At 46.2% G+C, this 15,070-nt stretch overlaps 1 protein-coding gene across 1 annotated transcript in view; it reads left to right on the forward strand.

The window, feature by feature from the left end:
* The window catches only part of LOC124552366, a 117,385-nt gene that overhangs the window by 41,919 nt on the left and 60,396 nt on the right, over positions 1-15,070 (forward strand). Inside the window, exon 5 of the mRNA XM_047126631.1 lies at positions 4,672-4,955. Coding sequence (XP_046982587.1) covers positions 4,672-4,955 — 284 coding nt within the window. The remainder of the gene's footprint in view (positions 1-4,671; positions 4,956-15,070) is intronic.

Here is a 15,070-nt window from a genome sequence, read left to right on the forward strand (position 1 = left end):
TCTATGGTTCCTTGACGACGTAAAAAGTGTAAAGCCCCTGCGTCAGTCCAATCAAAATACACGGCCGTTTGTGTCACATACACTGAGCTGACAAAAGTCGTGGTATGCCTCCTAACCTCGTTTTGCCCGCTGTAGCAGAGCATGGATTCAACAAGTCACTGGAAGCCGCTGCACAAACATTGAGCCATGCTGCCACTATAGCAGTCCATAATTGCAAAAGTGCTGCCAGTGCAGGAAGTTGCTCATGAACTGATCTCTCGATTATGTCCCACAAATGTACGATGGGATACATCTCGGGAAATCTGAGTGGCCAAATACACTACTGGCCATTAAAATTCCTAAACCAAGAAGAAATGCAGATGATAAACGGGTATTCATTGGACAAATATATTATATGAGAACTGACATGTGATTGCATTTTCACGCAATTTGGGTGCATACATGCTGAGAAATCAGTACCCAGAACAACCGCCTCTGGCCGTAATAACGGCCTTGATACGCCTGGGCATTGAGTCAAACAGAGCTTGGATGGCGTGTACAGGTACAGCTGCCCATGCAGCTTCAACACGATACCACAGTTCATCAAGAGTAGTGACTGGCGTATTGTGACAAGGCAGTTGCTGATCGCCGGAGTGGCCGAGCGGTTCTAGGCGCTACAGTCTGGTACCGCGAGACCGCTACGGTCGCAGGTTCGAATCCTGCCTCGGGCATGGATGCGTGTGGTGTCCTTAGGTTAGTTAGGTTTAAGTAGTTCTAAGTTTTAGGGGACTGATGACCTCAGAAGTTAAGTCCCATAGTGCTCAGAGCCGAACCAGCCAGTTGCTCGGCCACAATTGAGCGGACGTTTTCAATTGGTGAGAGATCTGGAGAATGTCCTGGCCAGGGCAGCAGTCGAACATTTTCTGTATCCAGAAAGGCCCGTACAGGACCTGCAACATGCGGTCGTGCATTATCCTGCTGAAATGTAGGGTTTCGCAGGGATCGAATGAAGGGTACAGCCACGGGTCGTAACACATCTGAAATGTAACGTCGACTGTTCAAAGTGCCGTCAATGCGAACAAGAGGTGACCGTGACGTGTAACCAATGGCACCCCATACCATCAAGCCGGGTGATACGCCAGTATGGCGATGACGAATACACGCTTCCAATGTGCGTTCACCGAGATGTCGCCAAACACGGATGCGACCATCATGATGCCGTAAACAGAACCTGGATTCATCCGAAAAAATGATGTTTTGCCATTCGTGCACCCAGGTTCGTTGTTGAGTAGAGCATTGTAGGCGAATCTGTCTGTGATGCTGCATCAAGGGTAACCGCAGCCACGGTCTCCGAGCTGATAGTCCGTGCTGCTGCAAACGTCGTCGAACTGTTCGTGTAGATGTTTGTTGTCATGCAAACGTCCCCATCTGTTGACTCAGGGATCGAGACGTGGCTGCACGATCCGTTACAGCCATGCGGATAACATGCGTGTCATCTCGACTGCTAGTGATACGAGGCCGTTGGGATGCAGCACGGCGTTCCGTATTACCCTCCTGAACCCACCGATTCCTTATTCTGCTAACAGTCATTGGATATGGACCAACGCGAGCAGTAATGTCGCGATACGATAAACCGCAATCGCGATAGGCAACAATCCGACCTTTATCAAAGTCGGAAACGTGATGGTATGCCTTTGTCCTCCTCATACGAGGCATCACAACGACGTTTCACCAGGCAACGCTGGTCAACTGCTGATTGTGTATGAGAAATCAGTTGTAAACGTTCCTTATGTCAGCAAGTTGTACGTGTCGCCACCGGCGCCAACCTTGTGTGAATGCTCTGAAAAGCTAATCATTTGCATATCACAGCATCTTCTTCCTGTCGGTTAAATTTCGCGTCTGTAGCACATCACCTTCGTGGGGTAGCAATTTTAATGGCCAGTAGTGTAATTCGCTCGGATTATCCAGAATGTTCTCTAACGGATCGCGAACAGTTGTGGCCTGATGACATGGCGCATTGTCATCCACAAAAATTCCAACGTTGTTCGCGAACATGAAGTCCATGAATGGCTGCAGATGGTCTCCATGTAGCCGAACATAACCATTTCCAGTCAATGATTGGTTCAGTTGGCTCAGAGGGCCCAGTCCACTCCGTGTAAACACAGTCCACACCATTATGGAGCCACCACCAGCTTGCTCAGTGCCTCGTTGACAATTGGGTCCGTGGCTTCGTGGGGTCTGCGCCACAATCGAACCCCACCATCAGCTCTTATCAGCTGAAATCGGGACTCATCTGACCAGGCAACGGTTTTCTAGAGTCCAAGCAATATGGTCACCAGCCCAGAAGAGGTGCTGCAGACTGTGTGGTGCTGTAAACAAAGGCACTCGCGTCGGTCGTCTGCTACCACAGCCCAATAGCCGCATTATCCTAAAGGATACGTTCGTCGTACGTCCCGCGTTGATTTCTGCGGTTGCATCACATAGTATTGCTTGTCTGTTAGCACTGACGACTCTACGCAAACGCCGCTGGTCTCGGTCGTTAAGTGAAGGCCGTCAGCCACTGTATTGTCTGAGGTGCCTGAAACTTGTAATTCTCGACACACTCTTGACACTGCGGTGACCAAAGGTATGGGATAGCGATATGCACATATACAGATGGCGGGAGTATCGGCGGTGCTGTCATTTGTATTTAGGTGATTCATGTGAGAAGGTTTCCGACCTGATTACGCCGGGAGTCGGGAGTTAACGGACTTTGAACGCGGAATGGCAGCTGGGGCTAAACGCATGGGATGTTCCATTTCGGAAATTGTTAGGAAATTCAATATCCCGAGATCCACAGTGTCAAGAGTGTGGCGACAATACCAACTTTGAGGCATTACCTCTCACCACGGACAACGCAGTAACGACTGTCTTCACTTAGCGACCGAGAGCAGCGGCGTTTGCGTTGAGTCGTCAGTGCTAACAGACAAGTAGCACTGCGCGAAATAACCTCTTAAGTCAATGTGGGTCAGTGCGGAGAAATTTGCCGTTACTGGTCTATGGCAGCAGACGACCGACGCTAGTGCCTTTGCCGACAGCACGACGTCGTCTGCAGCTCCTCTCCTGGGTTCGAGACGATATCGGTTGGACCCTAGACGAGTGGAGAACCGTGACCTGGCCAGGTGAGTCCCGATTTCAGTGGCTAGGAGCTGATGGTGGGGTTCGAGTGTTGCGCAGACCCCACGAAGCCACGGACCCAATTGTCAACGAGGCACTGAGCAAGCTGGTGGTGGCTCCACAGTGGTGCGGGCTGTGTTTACAAGGAGTGGACGGGGTCCTCTGGTCCAACTGAACCGACCATTCACTGGAAATGGATATGTTTCTCTTGTTGGAGATCCTTCGCAGCCATTCATGGACGTCATGTTCCCAAACAACGATGGGTTTTTTATGGAAATAATGCGCCATTTCACTGATTTGAAGAACATTCTGGATAATTAGTGCGAATAGCTGGGCCACTCACATCGCTCGAGATGACTCGCATCGAACATTTATAGGACATAATCGAGTGGCTAGTTCGTGCACAAAATCCTGCACCAGCAACACTTTTTCTTTTATGGACGGCTATATAGGCTGCATGGTTCAATATTTCTGCAGGGGACTTCCAACGTCTTATACATATACATCTACATTTATACTCCGCAAGCCTCACAACGGTGTGTGGCGGAGGGCACTTTACGTGCCACTGTCATTATCTCCCTTTCCTGTTCCAGTAGCGTATGGTTCGCGGGGAGAACGACTGCCGGAAAGCCTCCGTGCGCGCTCGAATCTCTCTAATTTTACATTCGTGATCTCCTCGGGAGGTATAAGTAGGGGGGAGCAATATATTCGATACCTCATCCAGAAACGCACCCTCTCGAAACCTGGACAGCAAGCCACTCCCTGCACCAAGTGCCTATCCGCGGCATATATTCCTGCATTTCGCTACAATTTTCTAATGCTGCAACTTCTCTGTAAACTACAGCATCATCCGCGAAAAGCCGCATGTAACTTCCGACACTATCTACTAGGTCATTTATATATATATTGTGAAAAGCAATGGTCCCATAACACTCCCCTGTGGCACGCCAGAGGTTACTTTACCTGTAGACGTCTCTCCATTGAGAACAACATGCTGTGTTCTGTTTGCTAAAAACTCTTCAATCCAGCCACACAGCTGGTCTGACATTGCGTAGGCTTTTACTTTGTTTATCAGGCGACAGTGCGGAACTGTAACGAACGCCTTCCGGAAGTCAAGGAGAATGGCATCTACCTGGGAGCCTGTATCTAATATTTTCTGGGTCTCATGAACAGATAAAGCGAGTTGGGTCTCACACGATCGTTGTTTCCGGAATGCATGTTGATTCCTACAGAGTAGATTCTGGTTTTCCAGAAACGACATGATACGCGAGCAAAAAACATGTTCTAAAATTCTACAACAGGTCGACGTTGCTGGACTACACCGGGCAAAAGGAGGGTCGACATGATATTAGCAGGCACCCCATCATTACTGTCACGTCCGTGTAGAGCTCTGGTTATGCTGCAGATCGGTCTGTCACCGCAGCCAGATCGACCGTCGTGCTGTATTCATTTGCAGTGCTGTTGACAGGGAAGCAGGGCCGGGCCCAGTGAGAGGCTATGGGTGTGACTGTGACTGACTGGTGTGCTACCGCGCAGGTCCGGCCACCGCCCCCGCCGCCGCCGCCGGCGCTGGCTGCCCGACCTGGAGCTGGACCTGACGCCGACCGTGCCGGAGGACCGCGACTCGCGGCCCGCCCGCCGGAGGATCGTGACGTCGGCCTCCGCGGCCGCCTCCACCGCCGTCGACCCCCGCAAGACTACCTGCATGCTCTACCTGCAGGCCGACCACCTCTTCTTCCAGAAGTACGGCACCGAGGAGGCCTGCATAGAGGTCATGACGCGCCACGTCCAGAGGGTCAACGACATCTACCGCATCACCGGTACGTCACACCTGCCCTGTATTGCTCCCACAACAGCCACAGTGTACCCAAACAGTCCAGATGTATTTCGAGAAGCGTTCGATAAGTAATGTAATAATTTTTTTTTTCGGCCAGTTTCGGTTGGAAAAAATCTGGAATTTGTTGTGGGACATAGTAGAATATTCCCGCTTCAGCCTCTGTAGTTTCGTGAATTTCTGATAGACGGCGGCTGTATAGGCCTATCTGGTACTGGTCCCATACACTTGAGCAACATTCTGTAACCGGTCGCTCGAGTGATTTGCAAGAAATTTCCTTTGTAGACTGACTGCACTTCCCCAGTATTCTACTTATAAACCCAAGTCAACCACCTGCTGTACCCACGACTGAAGCTATGTGATCGTTCCATTTCATATCCCTACTGTAGGTGCCCCGGTGGTCCCGGTCGCCTACAGTGGACTGGATGGCCGAGCGGTGACCTCACCAGTTGTCAGGATGATAGGAAATGACTGTGGACGCGTCAGAAACGCCAAAGAAAGATTATTAATTCATAACACCTTTATTGCTGCCGAGTAAAATGTGGCTTGGTGATATCAACGACCTTCTCCGAGTCCTCGCTGACTCGTAGTGATGACACCAGCTCCGGGCCGCACGTCTTGCTAGCGCAGCGCCGCGTGCTGTGGCGTAGCGAAGGAATGTCCTTACTTCGAACTTCGGCCGCGCGTGGCTGGTGGCACCTGGCTGGGCGACCAGCTCGGCTGCGGACAGCAAGCTGCTGCGAAGGAGGCACCAGGTTGGAGTCCCGGCGCTGTCGGTACGAGAGGCGTTCTCGTAGTGCGGAGTGTACTCTATCCCACCCCGTCTTCTCCCCTGCTCCTCCTGGTGGCTCGTCTGTGGTGGACGGGCGGAGCGGGCTGCAGTCCCCCAGCGTCGTCGGCTCACCCGGTTGTGATGGCGGATGCACAGGGCCTGGGCCCCGCACGATCTCGACGACGGCTCACTGATGTGTTCAGCATTGGCGGCGAGCGAGTCTGCCGCTATCTCTGCTAATCCTAGATTGATGATTGGCAGCTGCAGCAGAGAGGACCAGAGCTGGTACTGTCCCCTCACGTCTGCTCCTGGATGAGCCGCCCTTACTCCAATATCTCCTTAATGAAGATTAACATGTCGATCACCGAGCTGAGCGCTACGCAGCGACCCAGTACACATGTAACTGCGAGTGCCTTGTTACTATCAAAGCTGGCGTATTTAAAGGAAGCACGAGTTCAAATGGCTCTGAGCACTATGAGACTCAACTGCTGAGGTCGTTAGTCCCCTAGAACTTAGAACTAGTTAAACCTAACTAACCTAAGGACATCAAAAACATCCATGCCCGAGGCAGGATTCGAACCTGCGACCGTAGCGGTCTTGCGGTTCCAGACTGCAGCGCCTTTAACCGCACGGCCACTTCGGCCGGCGAAGCACGAGTGATGTCCTCACGTCATGCTCGTTTGTAATGAACGCATTCGTTCCACTCGTACTGCTGATTCATCTGTCGGACTCGCCCCTTAGGTGTTCTTGCGACAGAGTTACGTTTTGTTACGGCAGACGTAACGCGAAGTTGTGAAATGCAGTACAGCTGACGCTATACCTCTGTCTTGCACTCTATGAAAGTCTCCGTCTAACACAAACCCGCATGCTAAGCAATTCTCTCTCGCGTGTTGTGTGTAACCAGGCCATTGCCCCTGCATGATAACACATTCTGATATATGTGCAATCCTCTTACTCTTGGCTAACCTGCTGCCTCTGGCTCTCGGCATAGGCAACGAAACTTTGACAATATTCCTCGTTTCCAACTCTTTACTGTTCCGCGACACTACACTACAAATTGTTGCTCCCAGGTATTTGTATGAGTTGGCCGATTCCAACAGACTCAGTGATATTATAGTCATAGCAAAATTTTACGTTTCGTAACATTTAAAACAAGTCGCCAATGTCGGCACCACTTCAAAATCTTATGAAGATCTGACTGAATATTTATGCAGCTTCTTTCAGATAGTACTTCATTATACAGGGTGGCGCACGAAATGTGTTACCAATTGTTTCTTTCACAATTTACGACGCACATTAGATATCCCGCTGGGATCTCTCCAGCAGTACCAGCAGAGCTCGGAAAAACAAATGAGTTATCAAATGACGTGTAATTCACGATACTGCCACTAGGAGACTCGTGAGCAGCAATGGCTGACAATGGAAGAATGACGACACAGCAACGATCGACAATTGTGTTACTTTTTCATGAAACGAAAAGCCTTGTTCTGACTCAGAGGGGTTTTCGACAACAGTTTAACACACGATGGGTCCCTTGCAAGAAGACCATCCACAGGCTGTACGATAAATTTGTACAGGAAGGAACAGTATTGGAAGCGAAGCGACCTCGGCCTAAGCCTGTTTGTTCGCCGGAGAATATTGAAGCGGTACGAGTTGCTGTACAGAGAAGTCCCGGGAAATCGTGTAGAAAGGCAGCAGTGCAACTGGGAATATCCAGACGCTCCGTTCAACGCATTCTTAAAAGTGACCTCCGTATTTACCCAAACAAGATGACCTGTGCACAGAAGCTCACTGAAGAACACAAGCAGTAGAGACTACTGTTTGCTCAGAGGGCGGAGGATAGGGAAGAAACTCTCAACAACGTTTGGTTTTCAGACGAGGCGCATTTTCATTTAGACGGTGTGGTAACAAACATAATGTACGCTTTTGGGCCACTGAAAACCCACAAGTGCTTCATGAACGACAACATTATGCTCCGAGGATTACAGAGTGGGCAGCAATTTTCAGTCACGAACTTATTGGACCGTTTTTCTTTGAATAAACTGTGAACAGCGAGCGTTATTTGAGCATGATTCGCAATAGCGTCATTCCTCAGCTTCTTGCTACTGCCTTGCCCTGCAACACGCAGTGGTTCATGCAAGATGGAGCAAGGCCACATACTGCAGACACTGTGTTCGAGTTTTTACACGAGCATTTAGACATGCGGATCATTTCACTCAGGTTTCCAGGTCGCTTCCATGACGGACAAAATTGGCCCCCCAATAGTCCAGACTTCAATCCATGTGACTTTTTTCTTTGGGCTACCTAAAGGAAAAAATAATTCCCGAACCGTCCACGTGATTTAATGGAGCTTATTCTTCAAGCCTGCAGTGAAATTACGGAAGACATGTGCCGTAGGGAAATCACTAACTTCAGTGTTCGTTTGAAGGAAGTTAGGAAACGAAATGGTGGACATATTGAGCATGTGCTGAGTTAGAACAAATCTCCATGGACGGCTCTTCATTGTAGTATATGTTCCTTTCAGATTGTATTGACAATAAAGTTTATATTCAAATACAAAATGGCAACACATTTCGTGCGCCACCCTATAGATAACTGAATCATCTTCAAAAGGCGTGATTTCACTGTTAATATACAACATGAACAGCAAGGGTCCCAACACACTTCCCTGGGGCACACAATCGAAGTTACTTCTACATCTGACGATGACTCTCCATCCAAGATAACATTTTCGTCCTCCCTACCGAAAAGTCCTTATGGTTAAGAGAGGGGCTAACTCAGCCGCAAATTCAGTATAGAATCTCCAAGGATTCCATCGGTCCCTGGAGTTTTGTTCAGTTTTAACAATTTCGGCTGTTTCTCAACACCACTGACACTAATACTTATTTCATTCATCTTTTCAATGGTACGAGAATTAAACTGGGACAATTCTCGTGGGTTTTTCTTTGCAAAGGAACATTTGAAAACGAAGTTAAGCATTTCAGCTTCTGCTTTGCTACCCTCCATTCCAATTCCTGTCTCATTCGCTAAGGACTGGTCACTGACTTTGGTGCCACTAACAGCCTTTCTATATGACCAGAATTTCTTTGGGCTCTGTGAAAGACCACTTGACATATTCTGCTACGGTAGTTTTTGAAGGCATCACGCATTGCTCCCTTGACAACCAAAGCGTTTCATTCAGCATCTCTCTCTATCTATAGCCTTATGTTTTGTTTCGCATCTATTATGCAGTAGTCTGTGTTTCTTTAGAAGTTTCTTTGCAGTGATTGTATACCATGGAGGTTTCCTCTCATATGAAGCGTTCTACTGGGTACATATGTATCCAGTACATGGTCAACTATTGTTTTAAACTTGAGCCAGAGTTCTTCTACATGCTCGGGCCCTGTGCTGCAAGTTTCAAGTTCCTCATTGACACATGACACTACTAATTTTTTTTATCTAGGTTACTGAACATATATATCTTTCTGCTTGTTTTAGTTGACCTTTGTACTTGGTAATCATTGTTGCCACAACCGCGCCATGGTCACTGACATCATTTTCGATGTGGACGTCCTCAGAAGTCAAGCCTATTTGTTGCCATTAGATCCAACATATTTCCATCTTGGATAGGGTTCCTAGCTATCTTTTCCACGTAGTTTCCAGAGAAGGCATTTAGTAAAGTTTCACATGATGTCTGTCTCACGCCCACCACCAACGAAACAGTAATTTCCCCTATTAACTGATGGATGATTAAAGTCTCCACCGGTGATTGCAGTATGATTGGGGAACTTACGTACAAGTGATTCAGTTCTTCAAGTAGTCTTACCACAAAACAGTTTTAATAGACCAGTGTGATGGTGATCTTGCTTGCAAGCTGTGCCCAACTGCAGCACTCGCTTTCTTTTGTGTGCTCGATATCTTAGCCTTGTGAAACTGCGTTGGTAACTGATAATTTTTGTCAGTATTACTGATGGTGTGAAGTCGCTTCAGTATATTTAAGGTCTGACCAACTACCGCTGTCAATAAATACTGAACGCGTGAAGGCCCCTGTAGATGTGCTCATTTTACGACGTGACAACGGAGCGACACTTTTGCTCGCTACCCGTGACAAAACTATTTCCTCGTCGCTAGGTTTTTATTGCTGCGCCCGCACAGGTGACAAAATTGTCACTCTACATCTATTCTCCGCTCCCTATTTGTTTTCCGACTGACAACACGCTGACACACAAGGCATCAACATCTTTGCACAACGTGGCTGACGGTACACGATGACGATACTAATAATGATATTTTTATAGAAGTGGTAAAAAGACCAGCACTTTTCCACAAAAATTTGAAGGATTATTCAGAAATAAATTTGAAAATTAAAGTGCGGTTAGGAATCTGTAGACAAATATTTTTAAGAGCTTGGAATAACTTGTGTTCAGCTCGGACAGACACTCTCATATTTGCATTTTCGTATGTTAATATACGTAAAACTGAAACTGAAAAAATTTCTTTGATGTTGTCGAAATTTATTAAACATTGTGTAAAACTTTCCGCTTAATAGCCTGGCCCTGCAAAAGGAATGTACCTACTATACCATTTTTATATTTTTTTTCTGTTACGTCTGATGAGTTTGCAAATCATGACCGTCTCTTTAAAATCCATATCGACAAATGAAGCTTCGATTTCAAAAAAGGTCAGCATCTGTCATCGTTCGTGAGCGCAATCCACTTCTATGGCGTTATGTGTTACGACAGAAACTTTTTTGTCACAGTGACAAAAATCACCCGCGCGCGCTAGCCCTTACTTAGCCCCTGACATCCAGTTACGGTGTGTTTGCGAGGCAGTCTGTAGTGGCCATCAGTTCGATGTATCAAGTGTACCAAAACGTGATTGGATTTGTTTTATTTATTCAAGGAATTGAACAACAGTTCATTCTATCGAGAAATTCGATCTACTGCAGTTCGAATTAGCAAGAGCCGACCGTAGCTCACGCGGTGTTCCGACAGTAGGCCTAAGTCTTACAGGGGGTATTGAACGTATACGGAAACGGGCAGACGAACGTTAGTTAGTGTGTAGTTTTAACGTCCCGTCGACAACGAGGTCATTAGAGACGGAGCACAAGCTCGGGTGAGGGAAGGATGGGGAAGGAAATCGGCCGCGCCCTTTCAAAGGAACCATCCCGGCATTTGTCTGAAACGATTTAGGGAAATCAAGGTGGGAATTTAAGGAGATGGGACCTGGATAAACTGACTAAACCAGAGGTTGTACGGAGTTTCAGGGAGAGCATAAGGGAACAATTGACAGGAATGAGGGAAAGAAATACAGTAGAAGAAGAATGGGTAGCTTTGAGGGACGAAGTAGCGAAGGCAGCAGAGGATCAAGTTGGTAAAAAGACGAGGACTAGTAGAAATCTTTGGGTAACAGAAGAAATATTGAATTTAATTGATGAAAGGAGAAAATATAAAAATGCAGTAAATGAATCAGGCAAAAAGGAATACAAACGTCTCAAAAATGAGATCGACAGGAAGTGCAAAATGGCTAAGCAGGGATGGCTAGAGGACAAATGTAAGGATGTAGAGGCTTATCTCACTAGGGGTAAGATAGATACTGCCTACAGGAAAATTAAAGAGACCTTTGGAGATAAGAGAACGACTTGTATGAATATCAAGAGCTCAGATGGAAACCCAGTTCTAAGCAAAGAAGGGAAAGCAGAAAGGTCGAAGGAGTATGTAGAGGGTCTATACAAGGGCGATGTACTTGAGAACAATATTATGGAAATGGAAGAGGATGTAGATGAAGGTGAAATGGGAGATACGATACTGCGTGAAGAGTTTGACAGAGCTCTGAAAGACACGAGTCGAAACAAGGCCCCGGGAGTAGACAACATTCCATTGGAACTACTGACGGCCTTGGGAGAGCCAGTCCTGACAAAAATCTACCATCTGGTGAGCAAGATGTATGAAACAGGCGAAATACCCTCAGACTTCAAGAAGAATATAATAATTCCAATCCCAAAGAAAGCAGGTGTTGACAGATGTGAAAATTACCGAACTATCAGTTTAATAAGCAACAGCTGCAAAATACTAACACGAATTCTTTACAGACGAATGGAAAAACTAGTAGAAGCCAACCTCGGGGAAGATCAGTTTGGATTCCGTAGAAACACTGGAACACGTGAGGTGATACTGACCTTACGACTTATCTTAGAAGAAAGATTAAGGAAAGGCAAACTACGTTTCTAGCATTTGTAGACTTAGAGAAAGCTTTTGACAATGTTGACTGGAATAATCTTTTTCAAATTCTAAAGGTGGCAGGGGTAAAATACAGGGAGCGAAAGGCTATTTACAATTTGTACAGAAACCAGATGGCAGTTATAAGAGTCGAGGGACATGAAAGGGAAGCAGTGGTTGGGAAGGGAGTAAGACAGGGTTGTAGCCTCTCCCCGATGTTGTTCAATCTGTATATTGAGCAAGCAGTAAAGGAAACAAAAGAAAAATTCGGAGTAGGTATTAAAATCCATGGAGAAGAAATAAAAACTTTGAGGTTTGCCGATGACATTGTAATTCTGTCAGAGACAGAGCAGTCGAATGGAATGGACAGTGTCTTGAAAGGAGGATATAAGATGAACATCAACAAAAGCAAAATGAGGATAATGGAATGTTGTCGAATTAATCAGGTGATGCTGCGGGAATTAGATTAGGAAATGAGATGCTTATAGTAGTAAATGAGTTTTGCTATTTGGGGAGCAAAATAACTGATGATGGTCGAAGTAGAGAGGATATAAAATGTAGACTGGCAATGGCAAGGAAAGCGTTTCTGAAGAAGAGAAATTTGTTAACATCGAGTATAGATTTAAGTGTCAGGAAGTCATTTCTGAAAGTATTTGTATGGAGTGTAGCCATGTATGGAAGTGAAACATGGACGATAAACAGTTTGGACAAGAAGAGAATAGAAGCTTTCGAAATGTGGTGCTACAGAAGAATGCTGAAGATTAGATGGGTAGATCACATAACTAATGAGGAAGTATTGAATAGGATTGGGGAGAAGAGAAGTTTGTGGCCCAACTTGACCAGAAGACGGGACCGTTTGGTAGGACATGTTCTGAGGCATCAAGGGATCACCAATTTAGTATTGGAGGGCAGCGTGGAGGGTAAAAATCGTAGAGGGAGACCAAGAGATGAATACACTAAGCAGATTCAGAAGGATGTAGGTTGCAGTAGGTACTGGGAGATGAAGAGGCTTGCACAGGATAGAGTAGCATGGAGAGCTGCATCAAACCAGTCTCAGGACTGAAGACCACAACAACAACAACAACAACAACAACACGGAAAACCTAAATCAGGATGGCTGGAGACGGAATTGAACCGTCGTCCTCCCGAATGCGAGTCCAGTGTGCTAACCACTGCGCCACCTCGCTCGGTGCAGACGAACGGGTCACATGTTTGTTTAATCCGCGGGAAAGAGTAACAGAGATACTGAAGGAACTCAACTGGAAGACTCTTGAAGATAGACGTAAGCTATCCCGAGAAAGTCTATTAACAAAGTTTCAAGAACTGTCTTTAAATGATTACTTTTGGAATATACTACAATCCCCTACGAATCGCTCACATGGGGATCGTGAGGATAAGATCAGAATAGTTACTGCACGCACGGAGGCATTCAAACAACCATTCTTCCCGCGCTCCATACGTAAACGGAACAGGAAGAAACCCTGATTGTTGCTACAATGGGTCGTACCCTCTGCCATGCGCCTCACGGTGTTTCCAGAGTATAGATGTCGATGTGGATGTAGATGAAGTACGAAAATATCATGTACAAAGGCAAATTGAAAACATAAGCGGTGGGCACTAGCGCCATGTGGCTGACTCGTGAAACTCTGTACAATCTCAATCTGAATGGAGAATATTGTCAAGCTGTCAACACTTAACGTCGCCAGTTCGGTATGTATTGACAAAAATGAGAGTATTTTGAGGTCCACCAATATTACTCGTCAATATTCCTAGTGTTAACAATACGTCAATACACGGCCTGAGACGGTCAATACATTGACGGTTTGACAATATTACGAATATATCCACAGACCGGACAAGAGTGACGAAACTCACGGTGACAAAAGTCACCCGTGCGCGCTAGCCCTAATACTCGGCGATTCAAATTGATTCGTCTATTGTTCAGATAATTATTTCGTCATTCAACTCTTAGCATAACAGCAATGAATAACTTATTATCGTACACAAATTAGTTCTAAAATTTCATCAAGAAAGTAAGTATATGACTTGCGCAGAAAAGAAGCAGCTGTTGGGTCTGTGGAATGTGTAACAGCAGAATAGTAGTAGTACCGAAGACTTCCGGGATTCCGTCATCCACCCTGTCGGCCGCCCTGAAGCAGAAATATAAGACTCCTGAAAACATAATTATCACAATGAAAGAGGAAGCACACACGACGTGATGATTTCTTCCGTTCAGTCCGGAACCGCGCTGCTGCTACGGTCGCAGGTTCGAATCCTGCCTCGGGCATGGATGTGTGATGTCCTTGGCTAGTTAGGTTTAAGTAGTTCTAAGTTCTAGGGGACTGATGGCCTCAAATGTCAAGTCCCATAATGCTTAGAGCCATTTGAACCATTTTTGTTTCTTGCGTCTTGAAGAATGCTTATTGAAAAAATAGCGTATTGATCAAAGTATGCCGGTCGCCGCGGGAGACTACATGCATAAAGAAAAAGATACATCATACGGTACGCTGTTACGGGCATTGGAGGACTCGCCACTATATAGTGAGAGGTGGCGATCATTGATGAGAGTTTTTTCACCATGGGAATATGAATTTTTTTCTGTTTTCTCGGAAACCTGTACGTGTCTTTGATTTGAAATTTTAAAAGACATTAAAAGATAAAAGTTACGTATTATTAATAGACACCCCATAGCATTTTTTGTAGTTTGTGCACGGTATATGTACATAATATGCATCAAAAACTCATCGAAAACTTGTATATTACTGGTATATAATATGTATGTTTTTTTGAATTTATCTTGCAGTTCGCGTTTCACGATGATAGCTGTTGTAAATATGGCAAAAAGTGCGTTAAATATGGCGAGAGTGGAACATTGTTGTTGTTCTTGTTGTGGTCTTCAGCCCTGAAACTGGTGTGATGCAGCTCTCCATGCTACTCTACCCTGTGCAAGCTTCTTCATCTCCCAGTACCTACTGCAACCTACATCCTTCTGAATCTGCTTAGTGTATTCATCTCTTGGTCTCCCTCTACGATTTTTACCCTCCACGCTGCCTTCCAATACTAAATTGGTGATCCCTCGATGTCTCAGAACATGTCCTACCAACCGATCCCTTCTTCTAGTCAAGTTGTGCC

This window comes from Schistocerca americana, chromosome 10 (genome assembly GCF_021461395.2).
Source record: "Schistocerca americana isolate TAMUIC-IGC-003095 chromosome 10, iqSchAmer2.1, whole genome shotgun sequence".
Taxonomy (NCBI): domain Eukaryota; kingdom Metazoa; phylum Arthropoda; class Insecta; order Orthoptera; family Acrididae; genus Schistocerca; species Schistocerca americana.